At 39.1% G+C, this 18,383-nt stretch overlaps 1 protein-coding gene across 1 annotated transcript; it reads right to left on the bottom strand.

Moving 5' to 3' along the window:
- Positions 1-477: 477 nt before the first annotated feature.
- On the bottom strand, positions 478-17,046 carry rp1l1b (rp1 like 1b; the record flags this gene model as incomplete). The annotated part of the gene is made up of 4 exons (XM_058754953.1): positions 478-11,235; positions 11,335-12,098; positions 12,412-12,589; positions 16,858-17,046. Coding segments are annotated over 4 exons (10,773 nt in total), but the record flags the coding sequence as incomplete, so codon positions are not given.
- Positions 17,047-18,383: the final 1,337 nt, after the last annotated feature.

Genomic DNA, 18,383 nt, shown 5'->3' with positions numbered 1-18,383 from the left:
TTTAACCATCAGCTCAGGCCTATTAGTGTTAATGCTTACTAGTGACAAACCTAAATAACAATGACCCCAATGACCTCTTCAATTATGCAACATCCCTCTGGAAGGATTCTATATGTAGACATGTACAGTACATCCTAGAGATTTGAACCTTCTTTTAAAACTGGAAAATGTTCTTTTTTTAGAATTCAACCTTTTTGCTTGGCAAATAACAAAATTTAAAAAATTAAAACCAGTTAAGCTTGAATATATTTATTTCAGGCAGGAAATTAGTACATTCAAGTAACAAGGAATTTATTGTATTTAAGTTAACCATTAAGCGTTTGGCCAGCAGAAAAGAAACTGCAATGAAGGAACCGCATTTGCATCTGCATCACTTCACATTAGAGTTTTGTGTGAACAAAACATAAACAATATAGTCCATTAGATGTACAGTCCTTTATGTGGCAAAACATCTAAGGCATGGCTTAATGTGTGCACCTCGATCCTTATAATACACAACATGCTGTATATTGGTGATTTCTGCTGATGTCAATCCTATACATCTGCATTCACTGCACTTACTTTAAAAGTAAGCATTAGTGTACATATTCTGACCAAGTCAGATGGAATGGACATCTCTTATGTGTTTTAGCAGGGACAAAAATGGGTAACACTTTATTTTGATAGTCCACTTTAGACATTGTACTAACAGTAAGCAACTTTGCAACTAGCAGTCATTAGAGTATTAGTAGACTATCTGCTTAACATCTTCTAATGCTTTATTTTGATGGGTCCACAACTTACAGCATACAACATACTGACTGTCAACTTATTCTACCAACCCTAAACCTAACCTAACAGTCTACTCTGAGAGTTAGTAGATATGTAGTTGCAAAGTTACTTATAGTTAGTAGAATGTCTAAATAAAGTTTGTTTTTTAAAGGTATGCTTTCCCGTAAGCAACCTACAAGTAAATTAGATAATTAATTCATATTGCTACAATGAAACAAACATTCAGATTCAAATATGTTCAATATACATTCATTCTCGTGCACTCATAACCACAGTTTATGCCCCCTGATTTCCATTCCATGTCACTATGATGTGTGATTTTTCATTTACACTGTGGAACATTTGTATAGCAGCACATACGTATACAGTATGATACAGTAACTATGATACATTATTAACCCTTGTCAACAGTCCCTCCAATGGCTAAGGCTTACAACTGAGTGAATTATATAAATAACTGCAATTAAATATGTTGTGCTGACATAAATATACTAAAATTCTAAACAATTTTCCTTCCATCAAGTTAGAAGAGCTTCATGTGCTGTTCAAGTTTCAGCAGTTCCCTTTTTACAGTACCTGAGCAGTAATGCTGTGCTTTTGCATATATATAATCTGCATATATAATGGAATCACAAGTGAATAATAAGTAAAGTGCATTATATGTTACTCTTTGGTCAATAAAATAAGGAATCCAAAGGGCTATTAAAAAACTCGTGATAATTATTATACGGTCTAAGGATAATAGAGAAATAACCCCTCTGGAACCATTTTTACATGCTAAAGAGCATCTTTGGTTCTTTTCTTTGATGCTGAAGAAGGATTCTACCAGCTGGCTTTCAGATTATTTAAACCTTTCTGATTTTTTTCCTGTTCCTCGTGAACTTCCTCAAAGGAACCTGGCTGAGATTCCAGGGATGACTTTGTTATCTGCTTCTGCAAGGAATTTTCAGACGATTCCCATTCATGGTCTTCTGAATCATCACTAGTCTCATTTGTCTGGTCCTCCTCACCTTCTGCGGTGTCCTCTGTAATATCTGTGAGTTTGCCCTTCTCCTTCCCATTCTCTTCCACCTCATCTTTCTCCACACAGGAACTCTCTTCTGCATCATCACTGCCATCCTCTGGAGTCTCTTCATCTTCAACCTCAGGTTCATTATCCTCTTCCCTGCTCTTTGGTAGTCCAGTGGCTGAGAGTTTGAGGAAATTCATAGTGTGAATGAGCATCTTGAAGGTTTTATGTGCAGTTTTACTCTGTGGCTTGCTCTCTGACTCAGAAGTCAAATCTATGACTTGGTTGTGTTCTTCTGTTTCTGAGTCTTCTACATCAGCATCGGCACCATCTTCAAACTCTGAGTTGTGCTTTCCCAAAACATTAAATGAAGTTGCCCCATCTGGTTTGTCATCTTTTGGTTTTGGCTGTAACAGAGGCTGTAAAGTTAGAGTGTTCCTATTATGCTCCCCTTCATCTGTCTCTGTGTCATCCTCAGCTTCATCACCAGCTTCAGCTGATTCACCAGTGTTGGCCACATAACCAGCTTTGTTTGCCAATACCTCCACATCATCATCTTCTTTTCCACTTTCTTCACCTTTATCATCAACACTATCTAGAACAATGTCACCATTGTTCTTAAGGAGTGTTTCATCTTCAATTACCTCAAGATAAGTCAAGACATTATGACTCTCAGTGTCCTCAATGTTAGAAAGAACATCTTCCTCCTCTGCTGCTTCACAACTGACAGTTTCCTTGTCTTCCTCATCGTTTGACTGACTCTTGTCCGTCTCTTCTCCAGTCGTCTCATGATCAGGAGTTTGCTCTGCCAGCTCTACCACAGCACACTGGTCTTCAGCTGTGTTGCTATCTTCAACAGTAGCTTTCTCTTCAGACATCTCAGTTTCAGCTTCAGTGGTCCTCTCATCTGCTGTTTCTGATTCAGAAGCCTCTTTTTCCTCAGCTGACACACCTCCTGTAGTTCCTGCATCATCTGTGTTGTCTTCATCTTCATCGGCTCTTTGTACATCAGTTCCTCTTTCTTCAACCGATGTCCCATCCACAGTATCTCTCTCTGCTTCTGTTTCATCTTCAGCTGTCTCACTCTCATAAGCAGTTTCAGCTTCAGCCGTTTGCTCATCATCTACAGCTTCATTATCAGCTGTATCTCCCTCACCCGCATCAGCTTCAGCATTCTGCTCATCTTCTGCTGGTTCATCACTGTCTGTCTCACCCTCTCTTGCTTCAGCAGTTTGGCCATTTTCTGCCATTTCATCTTCAGCGGTCACGCTCTCTTTTGCAGTGTCCTCCTCACCTGAATCACTCTCTCTTGCAGTTTCAGCTTGCCCGTCTTCTACAGATTCATTCTCAGCCGTCTCATGCTCTTCTTCACTGTTGTTATCAGCTGTCTCACTCTTTTCTGCAGTTTCATCATCACCTGTATTGCTCTCTGTTTCAGCTTCAGCATTCTCTTCTTCTTCTACAGATTCGTTTTTAGCTGATGCCTCACCCTCCCCTGCAGTTTCATCTTCAGTTATTTCATCTTCTCCAACAGTTTCTGCTTCAGCAGTTCGTCCATCTTCTGAAGTTTTATCTTCAGTCGTCTCACCTTCTTCTGCAGTTTTATCTTCATCAGTTTCTCCATCTTCTGAAGTTTCATTTTCAGCTGTCTCATGCTCTTCTGTAGTGTCGTTGTTTATTGTCTCACCTTCTTCTCCAGTATCATCTTCAGCAGTTTGGCATTCTTCTACAGTTTCATTTTCAACTGTCTCATGCTCTTCTGCAGTGTCTTCATGAACTGTCTCATCTTTGCCTCTAGTTTCATCTTCAGCAGTTCGTCCCTCTTCTGCAGTTTCACATTCATCTGTCTCATGCTCTTCTGCAGTGTCTTCATTAACTGTCTCACCTTCTTCTTCAATTTCACCTTCAGCTGTTTGTCCATCTTCTGCCATTTCATTTTCAGTGGTCTCCTGCTCTTCTGCAGTGTCATCATTAACGGTCTCACCTTCTTCTCCAGTTTCATCTTCAGCAGTTCGTCCCTCTTCTGCAGTTTCACATTCATCTGTTTCATGCTCTTCTGCAGTGTCATCATTAACGGTCTCACCTTCTTCTCCAGTTTCACCTTCAGCTGTTTGTCCATCTTCTGCCATTTCATTTTCAGTGGTCTCCTGCTCTTCTGCAGTGTCATCATTAACGGTCTCACCTTCTTCTCCAGTTTCATCTTCAGCAATTTGTCCATCTTCCACAGATTCATTTTCAGTTGTCTCATGTTCTTCTCCATTCTCGTCATTAACTGTCTCACATTCTTCTCCAGTTTCATCTTCAGCAGTTTGTCCATCTTCCAGAGCTTCTTTTTCAGCCATCTCATGCTCTTTTGCATTGTCATCATTAACTGTTGCACATTCTTCTGCAGTTACATCTTCAGAAGTTTGTCCATTTTCTGAAGTGGTTTCTGCTTCTGCAGTTTGTCCATCTTCTGAAGTTTTATCTTCAGACATTTCACCCTCTTCTGCAGTTTCGTCTCCTGCTGTCTCACCATGTCTTGAAGTTTTAGCTTCAGCTGTCTCACCTTCTTCTGCAGTGTCACAACCAGCTATGCCATTCTCTCCAGCAGCTACTTCTTCAGGAGTCTGCCCATCCTCTGAAGTCTCTTCACCAGTGGTCTCACCCTCTTCAACAGATTCTGTTCCTGCATTTTGCCCTTCTTCAGCAGTTTCATCATCAGCTGTCTTGTCCTGCTGTTCTGATTCTTCCTCAGTGTGTTCTTCAAATGCTTCCTCTGCTGCTTCAGTTTGCATTATGTCATCAAATTCACTAATGTCATCATTTGTCACATCTTCATCTAATTCATTAATCTTACAACTGCTTGTACTTTCTTTCAAAGCCATTAAATCAGAATCAGTCTCAGTCTCTTCTTGATCTTCATCTTGTTGCGCAGTCATTGTGTTAACAGACTTCTCAGCAATTTCATCCATATCTTTCTTTAAATGCCTGGGTATATTTGATTGTTTCTCTGAACTATATTCTACATAAGAGCTAGAGGCACTGTCTTCCTCTTCACCCTCCTCACATTCTTGTTTTTCATCTTCAATTGCACTGGAAGCAAGAATTTCTTTGTCTGCCCCCTCTTTCTCATCTTCCTCTTTGACAGCCGCAAGTCCTGCATTTTCTCCTTTCATCTCACTTGCTTGTTCATTAGCAGTCTCCTCAATCTTTTCATTGTTTGGAGATGATTTCTTCATCTGGAGAATTCTTCTTAAATCAAAGTCGATCATCACAGGGGCAGAATTAAGCATTTCCACAGGTAGCACATGCTTGGATGCCATTTTCTTTTTCAAGCATGTGTCACAAGGACAATATTCATCATCGCTACGTTGATCGCTGAAATCGGTCCCTGTCATTGTATAATCATCGTCACTTTTATCAGGTTGCGGATCAACTGATTGGTTGCGCATCACTTTCAGACGTCTTCGCCTTTGCTCTGTTTGCATGGTAGATTCACGTGACATTGTGTCTTTTGGTGGTCTTGGTCTTCCAGCTCTACCTTGGATTTTCCTTAACTCCCTGTCTATACTCGATTGTATCCTTCTGCGGACTTCACCTTGCAATTCGCATATCATGGCATCAAGTTGCTCATTGTCATCCAGATTCCAACGGACTTTGAACTCAGCCATTGCGTTAACATAATGTGTCATAAATTGCTTTTCTAATTTGTTCAATAAATTCAGAACCCATACAGGATCAGGGTCTTGAGAAAGCCTTTTTGATAACTGACCTCTTTGTTGTTTTGGAGCACTGCCTGAACTTGCGTCCTCTTGACGGTCTGATTCAGTTTCCTCTTTTTTGGGATTATTCACAGAACTCTTGTTTGAGGAAAGAGGTGTTTCAATGAGTTCCCTTGGACTATCATTACTCCTGATTGTCTCTTCAGAGCCTGGGACATCATCTTTTAACTTCTCTTGAACTGTGTCCTTTGTCTCTGGGGTTAACTGAGCTTGATTTGCTATATCTGGAGTGACTGAATCATATTTTGATTCTGGCGAATCTGAAGCTTCCCCTTCTGCTGTTTCATCAACTTCCTGTACCTTTGTCAGGGTTTCCAGGACTTCACATTCTGTGTTGATTTGGGGTTGGGTGCCATCATTGACACTACTTTTCCCTGAACCTGTTGAGCCACTGTTAACATCTACCCCTGAGGATGACCTGGCTTTGAATTCCTCGTCCAGGCGCTTGTTTCTTTCCACAGATGTCTTCCCACCGTCTTTTGGGTCACAGAGCCAAAGAGACTTAAGCATGCTCATGAGCTCCTGGTATTTTTCCTTTTTACCGTCTTCATCACTAGGACCAAAGTCTAACAACTGAAGATTTGCCAAACAATCCAGAAGACCTTGCGCTGATGCGCTGAGCTTACGTCCATATACAGGAGATACCTCTGGCAGGCTATTGCATCGGTCGAGTTTGGGGCTCAACAAGACTTTCATCACCAGAACCGAAGAATCAAACTTCTTTGGTTCATCCCCTCTCTGAGAGCGATCACCCTCAGCAACTTCAGGAGATTCTTTGTCAGTAGCCCCTTCTGTATTCACCACATGATCATCTTCCATTTCATTCTGTGTTACAAGTTTGGTAACATCACTTGGCTGCAAACATCCATGCTCATTATCATCTCCTGATGGCACATGTGATGTGCAAAGTGGCTCTATCGAATCATAATCGTCATGGAATCCGTCACCCAAATCACACAAGGTGGTAAGTGATGGGATTTTCCTCAGCCATTCATTCACCACCTCAGTTGGAGAAGCATTTGGCAAGCAAGAAGGACTCAGCTCAGATATGTCATCATCCATCTTGTGGCAAGAAGAGTCGCTTCCAATTCTTTTTCTACATTTGCTACTTTTTTCACTCTTAATTTCACTGACATTTGTATCAGATCTACAAGACTCAGGTTTTCCTGCTGCTGCAAAAGTATATTCTTTTCTTGGTTCTAGAGCAGGAACGGTCTGCGATAACTTGCTATCATTAGAGTTGCCAAGTAGAATAATAGGTTTTTTGGATTTTTTAGGAGATTTTGGTGGTTTAGGACTTAGATGGTTTCCTGAGGTAACAGATAAAGTCGCTGAATAACGCTCGGGCGCATTGTCTTGAACTTTCTGTGTTGACTTGGTATTTAGTTTATTGCTTCTTTCACTGACAACTGTAGCTTCAACATCATTCTTTTGACTATTTATTTTCAAACGAGATGATGAACTGGATATATTACTCTTTGGTCTGTCAGCCATTTCTGCAGTATTTCCTTCTTTAGTTTTGGATTTCTCAGAGTCTGAGATTGCTGAGGCACATGAAGCATCGGAAATTTTTCCTTTCTGTTGTGTAGAACTGCATTTTGAACAGACACTTTGAGATTTATGGGTAACATCTGGACTTTCAGCTTTCTCTTGACCTGTGATTTCAGTGTGTACAGACATATCGGAAGCTTTGCTAGATGGACGAATCTCTTGGGTTTGAGAGCTCTGCCTCACTGAACTGTTGGGTGATGGTTGGTTTTCAGATGAAGGCATTAAATACTTTATTTTGGAGGATTTATTGCTTGCTACATCATCTCTGTCCTGGATTGTGTCTGTAGGACATGTAGAGCCACAGTGAGAGCTTTTGGACTTCGATTTACCAGAGACATTTGACTTAGCTGATGTTGAACTTTTAGGTCTTTCCTCTGATGTCGGTGTCGCTTCATTTGTGATTTGTACTGGTGATTTTGATAAACACTGGTCGGATATACCACATATTTCAGTCTTTGATGAAGCAGATATTCTTGAGTTAATTGAAACAGCACCTCCATCTATTTCCTCAACATCATCAGCCTCATGATCCTCAACAATCCCAATAGAAACTGAGGTGCTTGTTGGTGTTAAAACTCTTTCAGAGGTGGAACCAACTGAACTGATTTTGGACTTTGCTGACTTTTTAGACAGAGGACTTGCAGGTATCTCTTCATGGTCAGAGTCTTCTTCAGATGATGCCACTGGACTTGATGGTTTGTTTATTGCACCACAAATACATTCATTTGAGTTCTTTGTTTGAGATACTTTTGAGTGATCGGACAACGGACTCTTATCTCTGTTTAATTCTGTATCTTCAGTGTTTGTGTGTGTATGGTCCTCACTCTCAGAAACTTTAGACTTCTTGGATCTTGTAGACAAATTTGATTTAACTGACAATTTGCTTGGTGAACGGTTTGCTTGTGTGTTCACACTTGCTTTAGACATTTTAGTTTCTGCAGATGCATTAGAGGCCACACTTGTTGATCTGCTGTCAGGCTCTTCAGCTTCTGAGAGGAGGGATTTTGCAGAAGCATTTGATTTAGTAGGCACAACACTTGATTTAACAGTGGTAGCCGATGTTATGGATGGATTTGACTTGACAGACAAAGAGCTGGTTGTTCTGTCTACTACTTTACTTGCTTCTTCATCCTCAGTTGTTCTTTCTGAACATTTTGATTTCGCAGATACACAAGATTTTGCAGACATTGCACTTGATGCTCGGACATCTCCAGTATCTGTGTTTCCAATTTCTATAGGAGCAACTACTGAAATATTTGACCTTTTAGATCTTGCAGATGTTTTAGATGTAACTGATGCTGCACTTGATGCCCTCTGCTCTACATAGCTGATTATCTCAGAATCTTCTGACTTCTTTGATCTTACAGAAATTGAGGACAAAGCACTTTCTGTTCTTGCTTCCTTTTCTTCATTGACAGGGTCATCTGCACCAGATCTTCCAGAGGCATCAGATTTCAATGAACTAGAACTTGGTGCCCTCTCTACTTTTTGTTTATCTGGTTCATCTATGATTATTTCAGAAACCTTTGATGTTCTGGATCTTACAGAGGAATGTGATTTTGCAGATGCAGCACTTGGAGCCCTTTCTTGGATTTCACCATCATCTGTGATTTCATTTTCATCATGTGTGGCATCGGATATTACCGAAATTGCACTTGTAGGTCTCTCTATGTTCTGAACCTCTTTTTCTGAATGCTTTGACTTATTGGATCTTACTGAAATACTGGATTTAGTAATACTTGGTGCTTTTATTTCACTTTCTTCATCATCAGGCTCTTCTGGTGGTACTTCTGAAACTTTTGATGCTTTGGATTTTGCAGAGATACTGGTTTTGGTAGAAATATCAGATCTTCCTGACATAGCACTTGGTACTCTGTCTCCTTTTTCTTTGTCATCAGCTTTGACGTCTGTTGCAGAAGCATTTGACTTCTTTGACTTTGCGGAAATGCTGGATTTTGCAGACAAAACACTTGAAGCTCTCTCTTCTTCTTGGTCTCTCACATCAACAAGCACATCAGTTAAAACATCTGAAATTTTGGACTTATTGGATCTTGTCGAAACACTTGATCTAGCTGACAATGCACTCTGAGCTCGTTCCTCTGTTTGGTGTTCTGCTGCTTGAGGCAAAGCAGTTGGCACTTTTAAATTATTGGATTTTTTTGGTCTTTCAGAAGCATTGGATTTAGATGACATGGCACTCAGTGCCCGTTCCTCTGCAACTTCAACTCCCTCACTTACAGTCACTCCTGACTGATTGGATTGTGCTGATAATGCACTCTGAGCCCGTTCTTCAGTTTGGTCGTGTGCTTCTAAAGGCTCTTCTGTGACCAATTCTGAGACAGCTGATTTCACAGATACATTCGATTTAGAGGACATTGCACTTGCAGATCTCAAATCATCTCTATCTTCAGCTCCAATATCATCAGCCATATCAGATATTTTGGATTTCTTGGATATAGCAGAGTTATTGGATCTTGTTGACAATGCACTTGTTGCTCTTTTCTCTTTGCCTGTTGACTTCTCTGTGCCTTTGCAGGTTTCTTCAGGTGCTGTGCTGCATTCATTGGATGTTTCAGAGATATGTAATGCTGCTGCAGATGATCGATCATCATCTCCTGCCACCTCTGACATTTTGGACCTTTTAGATCTTACAGAAACATTTGATTTAGCTGATATTGCACTTGATGGTCTTTTCTCCATTTGCTCTACGTCTGACTGATTAGATTTTTTTGACAATGTGGAAACTTCAGATTTAACAGACAAAGCACTGGAGGCTCTGTTTTCTATTTCCTCCTCCTCCATCTTGGACTTATTTGATTTTAAGGAAGCATTTGATTTGACTGACATAACACTAGGAGCTCGTTCCTTCATTTCTTCTCCTGATTTTGGTGTTGTTTCGGATTTCCTTGATCTTGCAGATGTAGTAGACTTTATTGAAATAGCACTTGATGCTCTTTCCTGAACATCATCTTTTTCCTGTGCTTCATCTTGGTCTACCTCAACATTTTTGGATCTTCTGGATCTTGTAGAGATATTTGATTTTGATGGCAGAGAGCTTGGCGATCTCTGCCCTGATAGCTCTGTTTGAGGAGCTGCTCCAGCTTCAGGTGTGTTTAATTTCACTGAATTTAAAGATTCATCTCCTTGAAAATATGCTGCTTCTGAAATGTCAGACTTTGATTTATGTGAGACATTTGATTTAACAGAAATGCTGCTGGGGGCTCTGTCTTGATCTTCAAGCTCGCTCAGCTCAATTGACAAATTAGATCTTGCAGAAATATTTGATTTTCTCGAAATGGAGCTGGGAGCCCTCTCCACTGTTTGATCATCATTTGTCACCTCTTCAATTCCAGACTTGTTTGATGCTCCAGATTTAATACTTGAAGCTCTTTCTTCTATTGTTTCATCTAATGCCCCATCAGGCACAGATTTTGGCTCTTTAGACTGACTAGATGTAGCAGAAATATTCGATTTAGATGACACGGCACTTACAGCCCTCTCCTCAACATTGTCTTGTAAAGCCTCAACAAAGTCGATATCTGATATTTTTGACCTTACGGATATATTTGATTTAACAGACATAGCACTTGATGTTCTTACTTCAGAGATTTGTTCCTCAGACAAATTGTCTGAGATGTCAGTTTTTCTTGATTTGTCAGATTTCTGTGACTTGACTGACATGGCACTGGGTGCTCTTCCATCCTTTTCAAGTACCTCTGAAACATTTGTTTTATTTGATTTTCCAGAGATGTTGGATTTTATGGAGATAGCACTCGAGGATCGCTCCTCTATTGTTTCACTGCTTGCTCCAGTACACTCAGCAGATGCTTCAGACCTGCCCTCTTCATCACTAACTTCTTGACTGACCAATTTTCTGGATCTTTTAGACCGTCCTAAAGATGAAGATTTGCTTGGTGGTCTCGGTGACAAATGTGCAGGAGATTTACAGGGTGTAGTAGAACATGGGTTTGGTTCTGCATCTAGGCTCTCCTCGTCCTGTTGGCCACGGGATGTTCTCGAGGTGCTCAGAGGAAGGTCAACATCTTCATCATCTTGATCCTCCTTCAGCGATGCTAAAATTTGAGAAGAACAACTCACAACAGATACAGACCTCTCCTCTTCCTCCACTGGCTGAGTAATCTGAACACTTAATTGATCTTTAGGGAGGTTAGAGGATATGACATCGGGTCTGTTCTCATCATTTTCAGATAAATGAGTGTTCTCAGGCTTGTCTTCTACAGCACTTGTGCTCTTTGTTTTAGGGGACATTGAGCGTACTTCACTTCGACTGTGGCAATGGTTGATGGTGCATTGTTCCACTGTGGAGTCGCCCTGCTGCCCGAAGGTCCGTTGAATGCAAGTTGCCTTTTCCACTACATGCTCTGTGTACTCCTCACTGGACATTGTGCGCATGCTGTCAGTAGATGCCTTTTTGCACACTATTTTCCGCGAGGACGCACTTGAGCTTGAGGATCTGATGTGTCTTGCAGATCCTTGATCAGGAGGTACAGGATTCTTCCAGATATCATATTCCTGACAGTGAGCACAGCAGTGCTGGCAATGTGGCTCCTCAAAGTGTCTCTGGTAACGTTTGGTGCTGTATGTCTCATCTGCTTCGCCAGCAGAGAGAGAATCCGCTTCTGAGCAGCTCTCTGCACTGCCATGCGAGAGGGAACAAGCATCATCAGGTACAACATGGGATTCATTAAAAGTGCTCTTTGACTTCTTCACTTCTGTGGACCAGTGCAATGTCTCGTTGTGTAATAGTCGAAAGCGCACTTTCATCTCCATTGACAGGCTTCCGTCTTTGTTGACCAGAACTCGCTTTTCAATGTCATCATCCATCGTATTTTCTCCTGGATGAGGACCTCTGTGCCCTGGTGGTAATGGGTTAAGTCCATTAGGAAACAACTTTTCAGATGAGACGGATAGTCTTGCTGATCTGTTGCTTGAATCACACCTTGGATGGATGACGCTTCTCTTAGTTTCAAGTCCAAAGTTGACTACAAGTAAGAAAGTAAACAAAGTAAATAACTATTACAATAAATATACAAAATCATCATATAATTTTATAGATTTTTTTTGTTTTCTATTTAAAATTATTTTTTTCTTATTTCAATGGCAAATACTTTTTTCTTGTTTTAAGCATAAGTTTAAATGTATTTCATAAAACAAGTAAATAAATTTATAAAATAAAAATACAAAATAAAGCTACCACACAGGCTAGAAAAACTAAACATATATGTTGTTTTGAGGATGTTTAGTTAATTTTTACTGTAAAGTAAGATGAAAAATACTTTTTGCAGAGTGACCTACCATTTTTCTTGGCCCCCTTTTCATCACTGCAGACACTAGAGCGTTGCTTTGTGTTCAGCCTTGGAAGTTTGTCGTAAGAGTTCTTCCTGAAGCTGTCCAACAGGAGTGGGTGGAAAGGCTCACGTCCCACACAAACCAAAATGCTCGGGCACTGCAGCAGACTTTGCACACTGTCAATCTAAAAAACATGCAAATCATTCGCTACATTAGAAAGACTGTGCTGCTGGTTGATTAGAATATGACAGAATCGAACTGATTGAGATCAGCAATATCTGGCTGAAATTAAATCAGCAGGGATTATTGCAACTGCCAAATTCTGATGAGGAAATGTGCTATGATGGATTGAAGCCATACCAATTAAAGGTTAATGGCCATGGGAAGTCAACCCATCTGGTGTATACATTTTCCCACACTAATGTTTAATCATGAAAACAGTGATCTGAAAATGTGTGTGATCCATTATGCAGGGTGTTTTTGGTGCATGAGTCAGTACCCATGGGTCAGCATAAACAAGAAGTGTACAAACAAATAGGTCACAAGTCAATCAAAAAGCCTTCGTCCCTAATTAAAAAAACTATTGTGACTATATCTATATTTCTCTAAAAAAGAATCAACATCAACTAGCAAATCAAATAGTATCAGAGTTCATCTGAGGTCGGTTCTTGTACTAAAAATAATGGGGGTATTACCCTAATAATAAAAAAAAAGTAATATACTGTATTTAAAATACATTTATTTCATACTAAGTATAGTTCAAATCTATTTAACATATTTACTGACATATTGTTCGGGACTTACTGATATAAAATTTTAATATCTGATTATATACTGATATAATAATAATTTGCAGTACTACTTGTGCACCAATGCACAAGCCATGTTAAGCCTAAAATGTGTTTTAATGTCACTATTGATGGGGATTATATGATCTTTGAATAACATTGGTCTTTAAATGCAAGATATTTAAAGTGTACCTTAAGTTCCACTTTAGCACAATCAAATTTACTTCAGCATATCATATAGTTGGACTTCAGCACTACTTCCACACAATTAAAGCACTTTAAGCACAAAATTAGTGGTTCCAATTTAGCAGACTTTAAGTATACCAGTTACTAAAACACTAAAAGTACACTTGCAGGGTATTTTAATTAAGTAAATAAATATGTAAATGTAGTTGTAGTATACTTAGTATGAAATACAAATACATTTTTCACTAGGTTAATGAAGAAATAACTGTCTTCTTTAAACCTTTAAGGCTTTAACACTTTTTGGGAAAGAAAAAAGCTAAGAAACATGAGTAATATGTCCAAAAACGCATTTTTAATTGTAGTAATCCAACAACATCTAATGCTGAATCAGATTCCAAACGCATGAAAGCAGAGTATACTGTAAATATAAGGAGTAAAAGAACACACATCAACGTCTCATATCACTCTTTAACACAATACTAACCTTATGTTAAATCTGCATGCTCTGCAGTTTTATATCTTGAAAACTTTTCAATTTTCCAGTGGGTTTGAAGATAATTAATTGGAACTGTAGAGGATGCGAGTATCTCAAACTGTATGTTTTCATGGCATTGACCTGCTTCTGCTGGTTCAAAATAGCTCTGATTTGAGCAAGATTAATAGTTATTCTCTGGATGCTGGTGCATCACCGCTGTGCAACAATACCAGTAAAGGAATATCCTGATCATATCTAACAAGAACAGCAGGAAAGATTTATTCAAAGGTATTTAAAAAGAGTGTATTAAAGATGAGAAAGCTACAATCAAAAGAATGAAATCTTAAATGGTACACACACAAAATAGTATAAAACTAAATAAGTAACACTGTAATTTAGTTATAATAAATAATGTTACAAATGAAAATGTGTATATCCTTAATTACTTGACTAAGACGGTTGTTCAGATTTGTATTGTATTTGTGGCATAAATAAATGCCACTCTTATTTGTAAGAATATTTCTGCCTATATAAATATAATTATTTTAAATATAATATATTTAAGATATATGTGTGTGTGTTTGTATGCATGTATGTTTTGTTTATATGGTTTTAATATATCATCAATCTGACATATATTTGGACCTCACTATGCTAACAAATGACCAATAATATTTTACAAAATATTAGAATTTTTTTCAGAATGCTATTTAAAAAAAAGATTATGTATTCTTTACAGCAAGTAATGACTGTCGGTTCATTTATAATGGAACGTAATAGACAAATGATTTAGTATTCAGGGGGAAATCAGTCACTGATAAATATTTATTTATTTATTTTGCCTGACATATTAAAAGAATTGCTTCACAAACTTTACTTTTACATTATTAAACTATTAAACTTTTTGTGACCATTTTATTTGCCCTGAAAACTCACCCATAGTATACTAAAATGCGTCTTGCCCAGCAACCGAAGCACAAAACTTTATATCTTCTAAGACACACGAGTGTCATGCTGGATTTTGTTCTTGTTCTCTTACATGTTCAACTTTCAGCCAGTGACAAATAAACCTTTACTCTAGTGCTGGTTGAGCTATTTCTGGCATTGTCTCGGTGCCATTCGTAATGTTATCCATGTATCAGTCAGGCCCCTGTGGAGGGGTGTGTGCCACTTTACAGCATGTTTTCTATGGGAAGTACATGCCTGTGGCAGTGCTAATAGGATGTGCCTGCTCTAGACCCACAGAGAACCAGCAGCGTTGACCAGAGTCAGCAATGACTAGTAGTGAGTCCAGCTCTGATGGACAGGAAATGCCTGGATCGACTCCAGACATTCTGTGGACTCCAAGCCAAGAAGTGTTCCCCTTTTAAAGGGACAGCACTTTCTCTGCGTACAGCAGGATGCCACCATTAGCACCGTGGCACACCGTGCCATACCCGTTGCGTGCGAACACTTAGAGACGTGTCTTGATTTTGTGCAACAGCCTCTGGATGCCCCTCGGGGCTGTATAAACTCCTAGCCTCTCACCTTTTATCAGGGTTGCCATAGCTCTGTCCCAGAGGGGCTATTTCTTACACTGCCCGGGCCACCCTGTCTACCTCTTATCTACCCAAACCACCTGCAGACTGTAATTCTTTATTTTTTCCTCTTCCGTGGTCTGTGGCATTTGCCCTTAAGCGCTAGTGGGAGTGATAGTAAATAAAATGAACTTTACGCTGACTGATCTGCTCAACTAATCTTGTTCTCAGCATTATGAGCACTTCATAAATCAAACAACTCCATCTGTGGCGACTGTCACTTTGTTTGCTTGACTGAAATAACTAATGCACAAAAAAATCAAATTAAAGAGCTCAAATTTAGTGGTCCCACAGCTTTGGGACTTTCCAGCTGTCAGATGTGGCGTCACTTACAAATACCTAACTTCCTGTAAACATGTGTTTTTAACTAAAGTGAGAGCTGTGAAGGAACAACAGATTTGCTAGCCTAACTTCTCCAGAGCCTGTTGAATATTTGTATGAGAGCCTCCGGTTTCAGCCACTAGAGGCCTCTGTGTCCTTAGAACATTTGCTGCTTCTGCAAACCAACAGCCGTTCTTACATAATTTGGGTCAATTTAATATAAATGTAAATAGCTACATGTACTTTATTTGCAATCTGAGACATTTTATAACATTCTCTTAATGTTAGACACAAGCAGATTGCACAAATAAGCAAACCTGAAGACTGACTGACGATATTTAATATGTACTGCGGACAGGGGCTTCATAGCATTTTTTTTTAGTTCTGACTCAGTTTGTGTTCTGTCTGAGATACAGACTACAGATACAACTTAGTAGATCCTCTCTTAAGAGTAAGTGTGTTAGTCTTATTTTAGTGTGCAACCCTTGTTCAAATCAAATGTCTTGCATGACAATCAAATGAACTAGACCGTGATTTCTAGGGTTGTGCGCCACTTAGAACTAAATTGACAATGACATAAATTAGAATTGAGCTAAAAATCAAGATGCAGATTTGGAAGGAATTGAATAATAAATTCAAAAGAAAATCTAGTAAAGAAGTTATACTTTGAATTATGGCATAACAAAGCCTTGTCTGAAAGTTTAAAAAGTCTTCAAGTTTAAAGGTACAGTATGTGCATATTTGTTTACTGGATCTACAGTAGTAGCTATAAAAAAACTTTGTGATGGCAAAGTTGAATTTCCAGCAGCCATTACTCCAGTCTTTAGTGTCACATGATCGTTCAGAAATCATTCTAATATGCTGATTTGCTACTCAAACATTATTATCAAACACTATGTTGACATATAAACAGTTGCACTGCTTAATATAAAAAAAGTATTTCTCAGGATTCTTTCATGAACAGAAATCTTTTGTAGCACTATAAATGTCTTTACTGACACTTTTGCTCAATTTAATGCACCCTTGCTGAATAACAGTGTTAATTTCTAAATATTACTGACCCCAAACATTTGAACATTGGAGTATATTTCCAGAAGAGACTCACCTTGTGGCCTTCCAGTGTGTAGAGCTTCCTGATGAGACACTGCATGAGTTCAGAGACCTCGTCCATGAAGAGCGCCAGACTGCGCAGGCTCCTGCGATGCAGCACAATGGTCCTCCGGACAGAAGGGTCACTGTTCTTCACAAGCACAATCTTCCTGGAGTGCCTGTGATGATGATGGTGGTGGTGGTGGTGATCTTCAACCTGCCCAGGAGCTTCCTCAGGTCGAGTGGGCCTCCAGCCTGAATACTGCTGAGAGTGTGGATGTGTCTGGAAATGATACCATGGGTTCGAGTAAGCTCCTGTGGCCTCTGAGGCCATCGCCTTGGCCTGCTGGTGATCGGCACAGAGATAGCATCCGTGATCCTCCAGCGGCTCCAGTCTAGTCGAGCCGGATGAGCCTCTGAAGGATGCTGAGGAGCAGTGTCCATGGGGGAAAGGGGGCTTGAGAGATGGGTCGTCTGTGATGGTGTCAAAGCATTGAAAGCTTTGCTTGTGGGAGGCCATATTAACTTCATCCAACGGCCTGTGGTAGATGTCAGCTTACTATAGATTTAATCAGATGATAAAGGGACCACAGGTGAACATAGCAGGGCTATACTCTCTGGCCTAGCAGATCACACTCATTCATCCTCTCCTTCCACTCTGTAAAAGACAAAAGCATAAAACACATGCCCAGGTTAATATCAGCAACAATGCATTAAGTAATTCTGTGTCAAGCCCATTAGATTGTCAAGCCCAGGCAACATTAGAACAATGATGCAAATTGGACAGAAATGCAACCGAAATGGTTAAAGCCCATGAAACAAATGTGCAAGTATGAACTATGTAAGAATGTGGGCTGTATCTGGAATTTAAAAATGTAATTTAAACCTGGAACTAAACAGTTTTTCAGATTCAAGAATAAAGTAAAAGTAAACAAAAATGTTATGATGTAAACTGAATAAGAAATATTTAAGATTCTGCACTATTTCTAGGTGATTTAATTAATATCTATGCATATTTCAGACGTTCTCACTTCCACTGATGCTCTTTGGATAACATGATCATTAAAATCATTTAAAGTAAATACTTAAGAAATTCTGGAATTGATGTTGATTTCATTCAGCTATATTACTCATTTTTAGAATAAAAGTAGCCTATATAATAAAATATGTAAAAAAAATAAAATAAAAAAATTAACAAAAATAAAAATGCTTTATAAAATTGCAAAATTCAAACATTTTTACTACAAATCTGTGACTTGGGCCCCATTTTATACTTACATTTTTATGCACACTTGCAAATTGTGCATGTTGCATACTTTTCATATATATTATATGAAACAAACATAAGACCATTGATGATAAGTAACTTTTACCTCTTTTAAGAGAATATTTCTTGTGTAAAGAGACAATCCTGATAAAACTAATAAGCTCTAACAGGAGGAAAAACTCACAAGCTTAAAAAAGACTGAATGCTTTTAACTCAATCCTGTTCTTAACAGGATTTAAAATTCTCTGCTAAGTGATCCAAACACAATGAATTGA

The sequence above is a fragment of the Onychostoma macrolepis genome, chromosome 20, assembly GCF_012432095.1.
Source record: "Onychostoma macrolepis isolate SWU-2019 chromosome 20, ASM1243209v1, whole genome shotgun sequence".
NCBI lineage: Eukaryota > Metazoa > Chordata > Actinopteri > Cypriniformes > Cyprinidae > Onychostoma > Onychostoma macrolepis.
The sequence above is the reverse complement of the archived record's forward strand: the minus strand, read 5'-3'. Positions and strand labels throughout refer to the sequence as shown.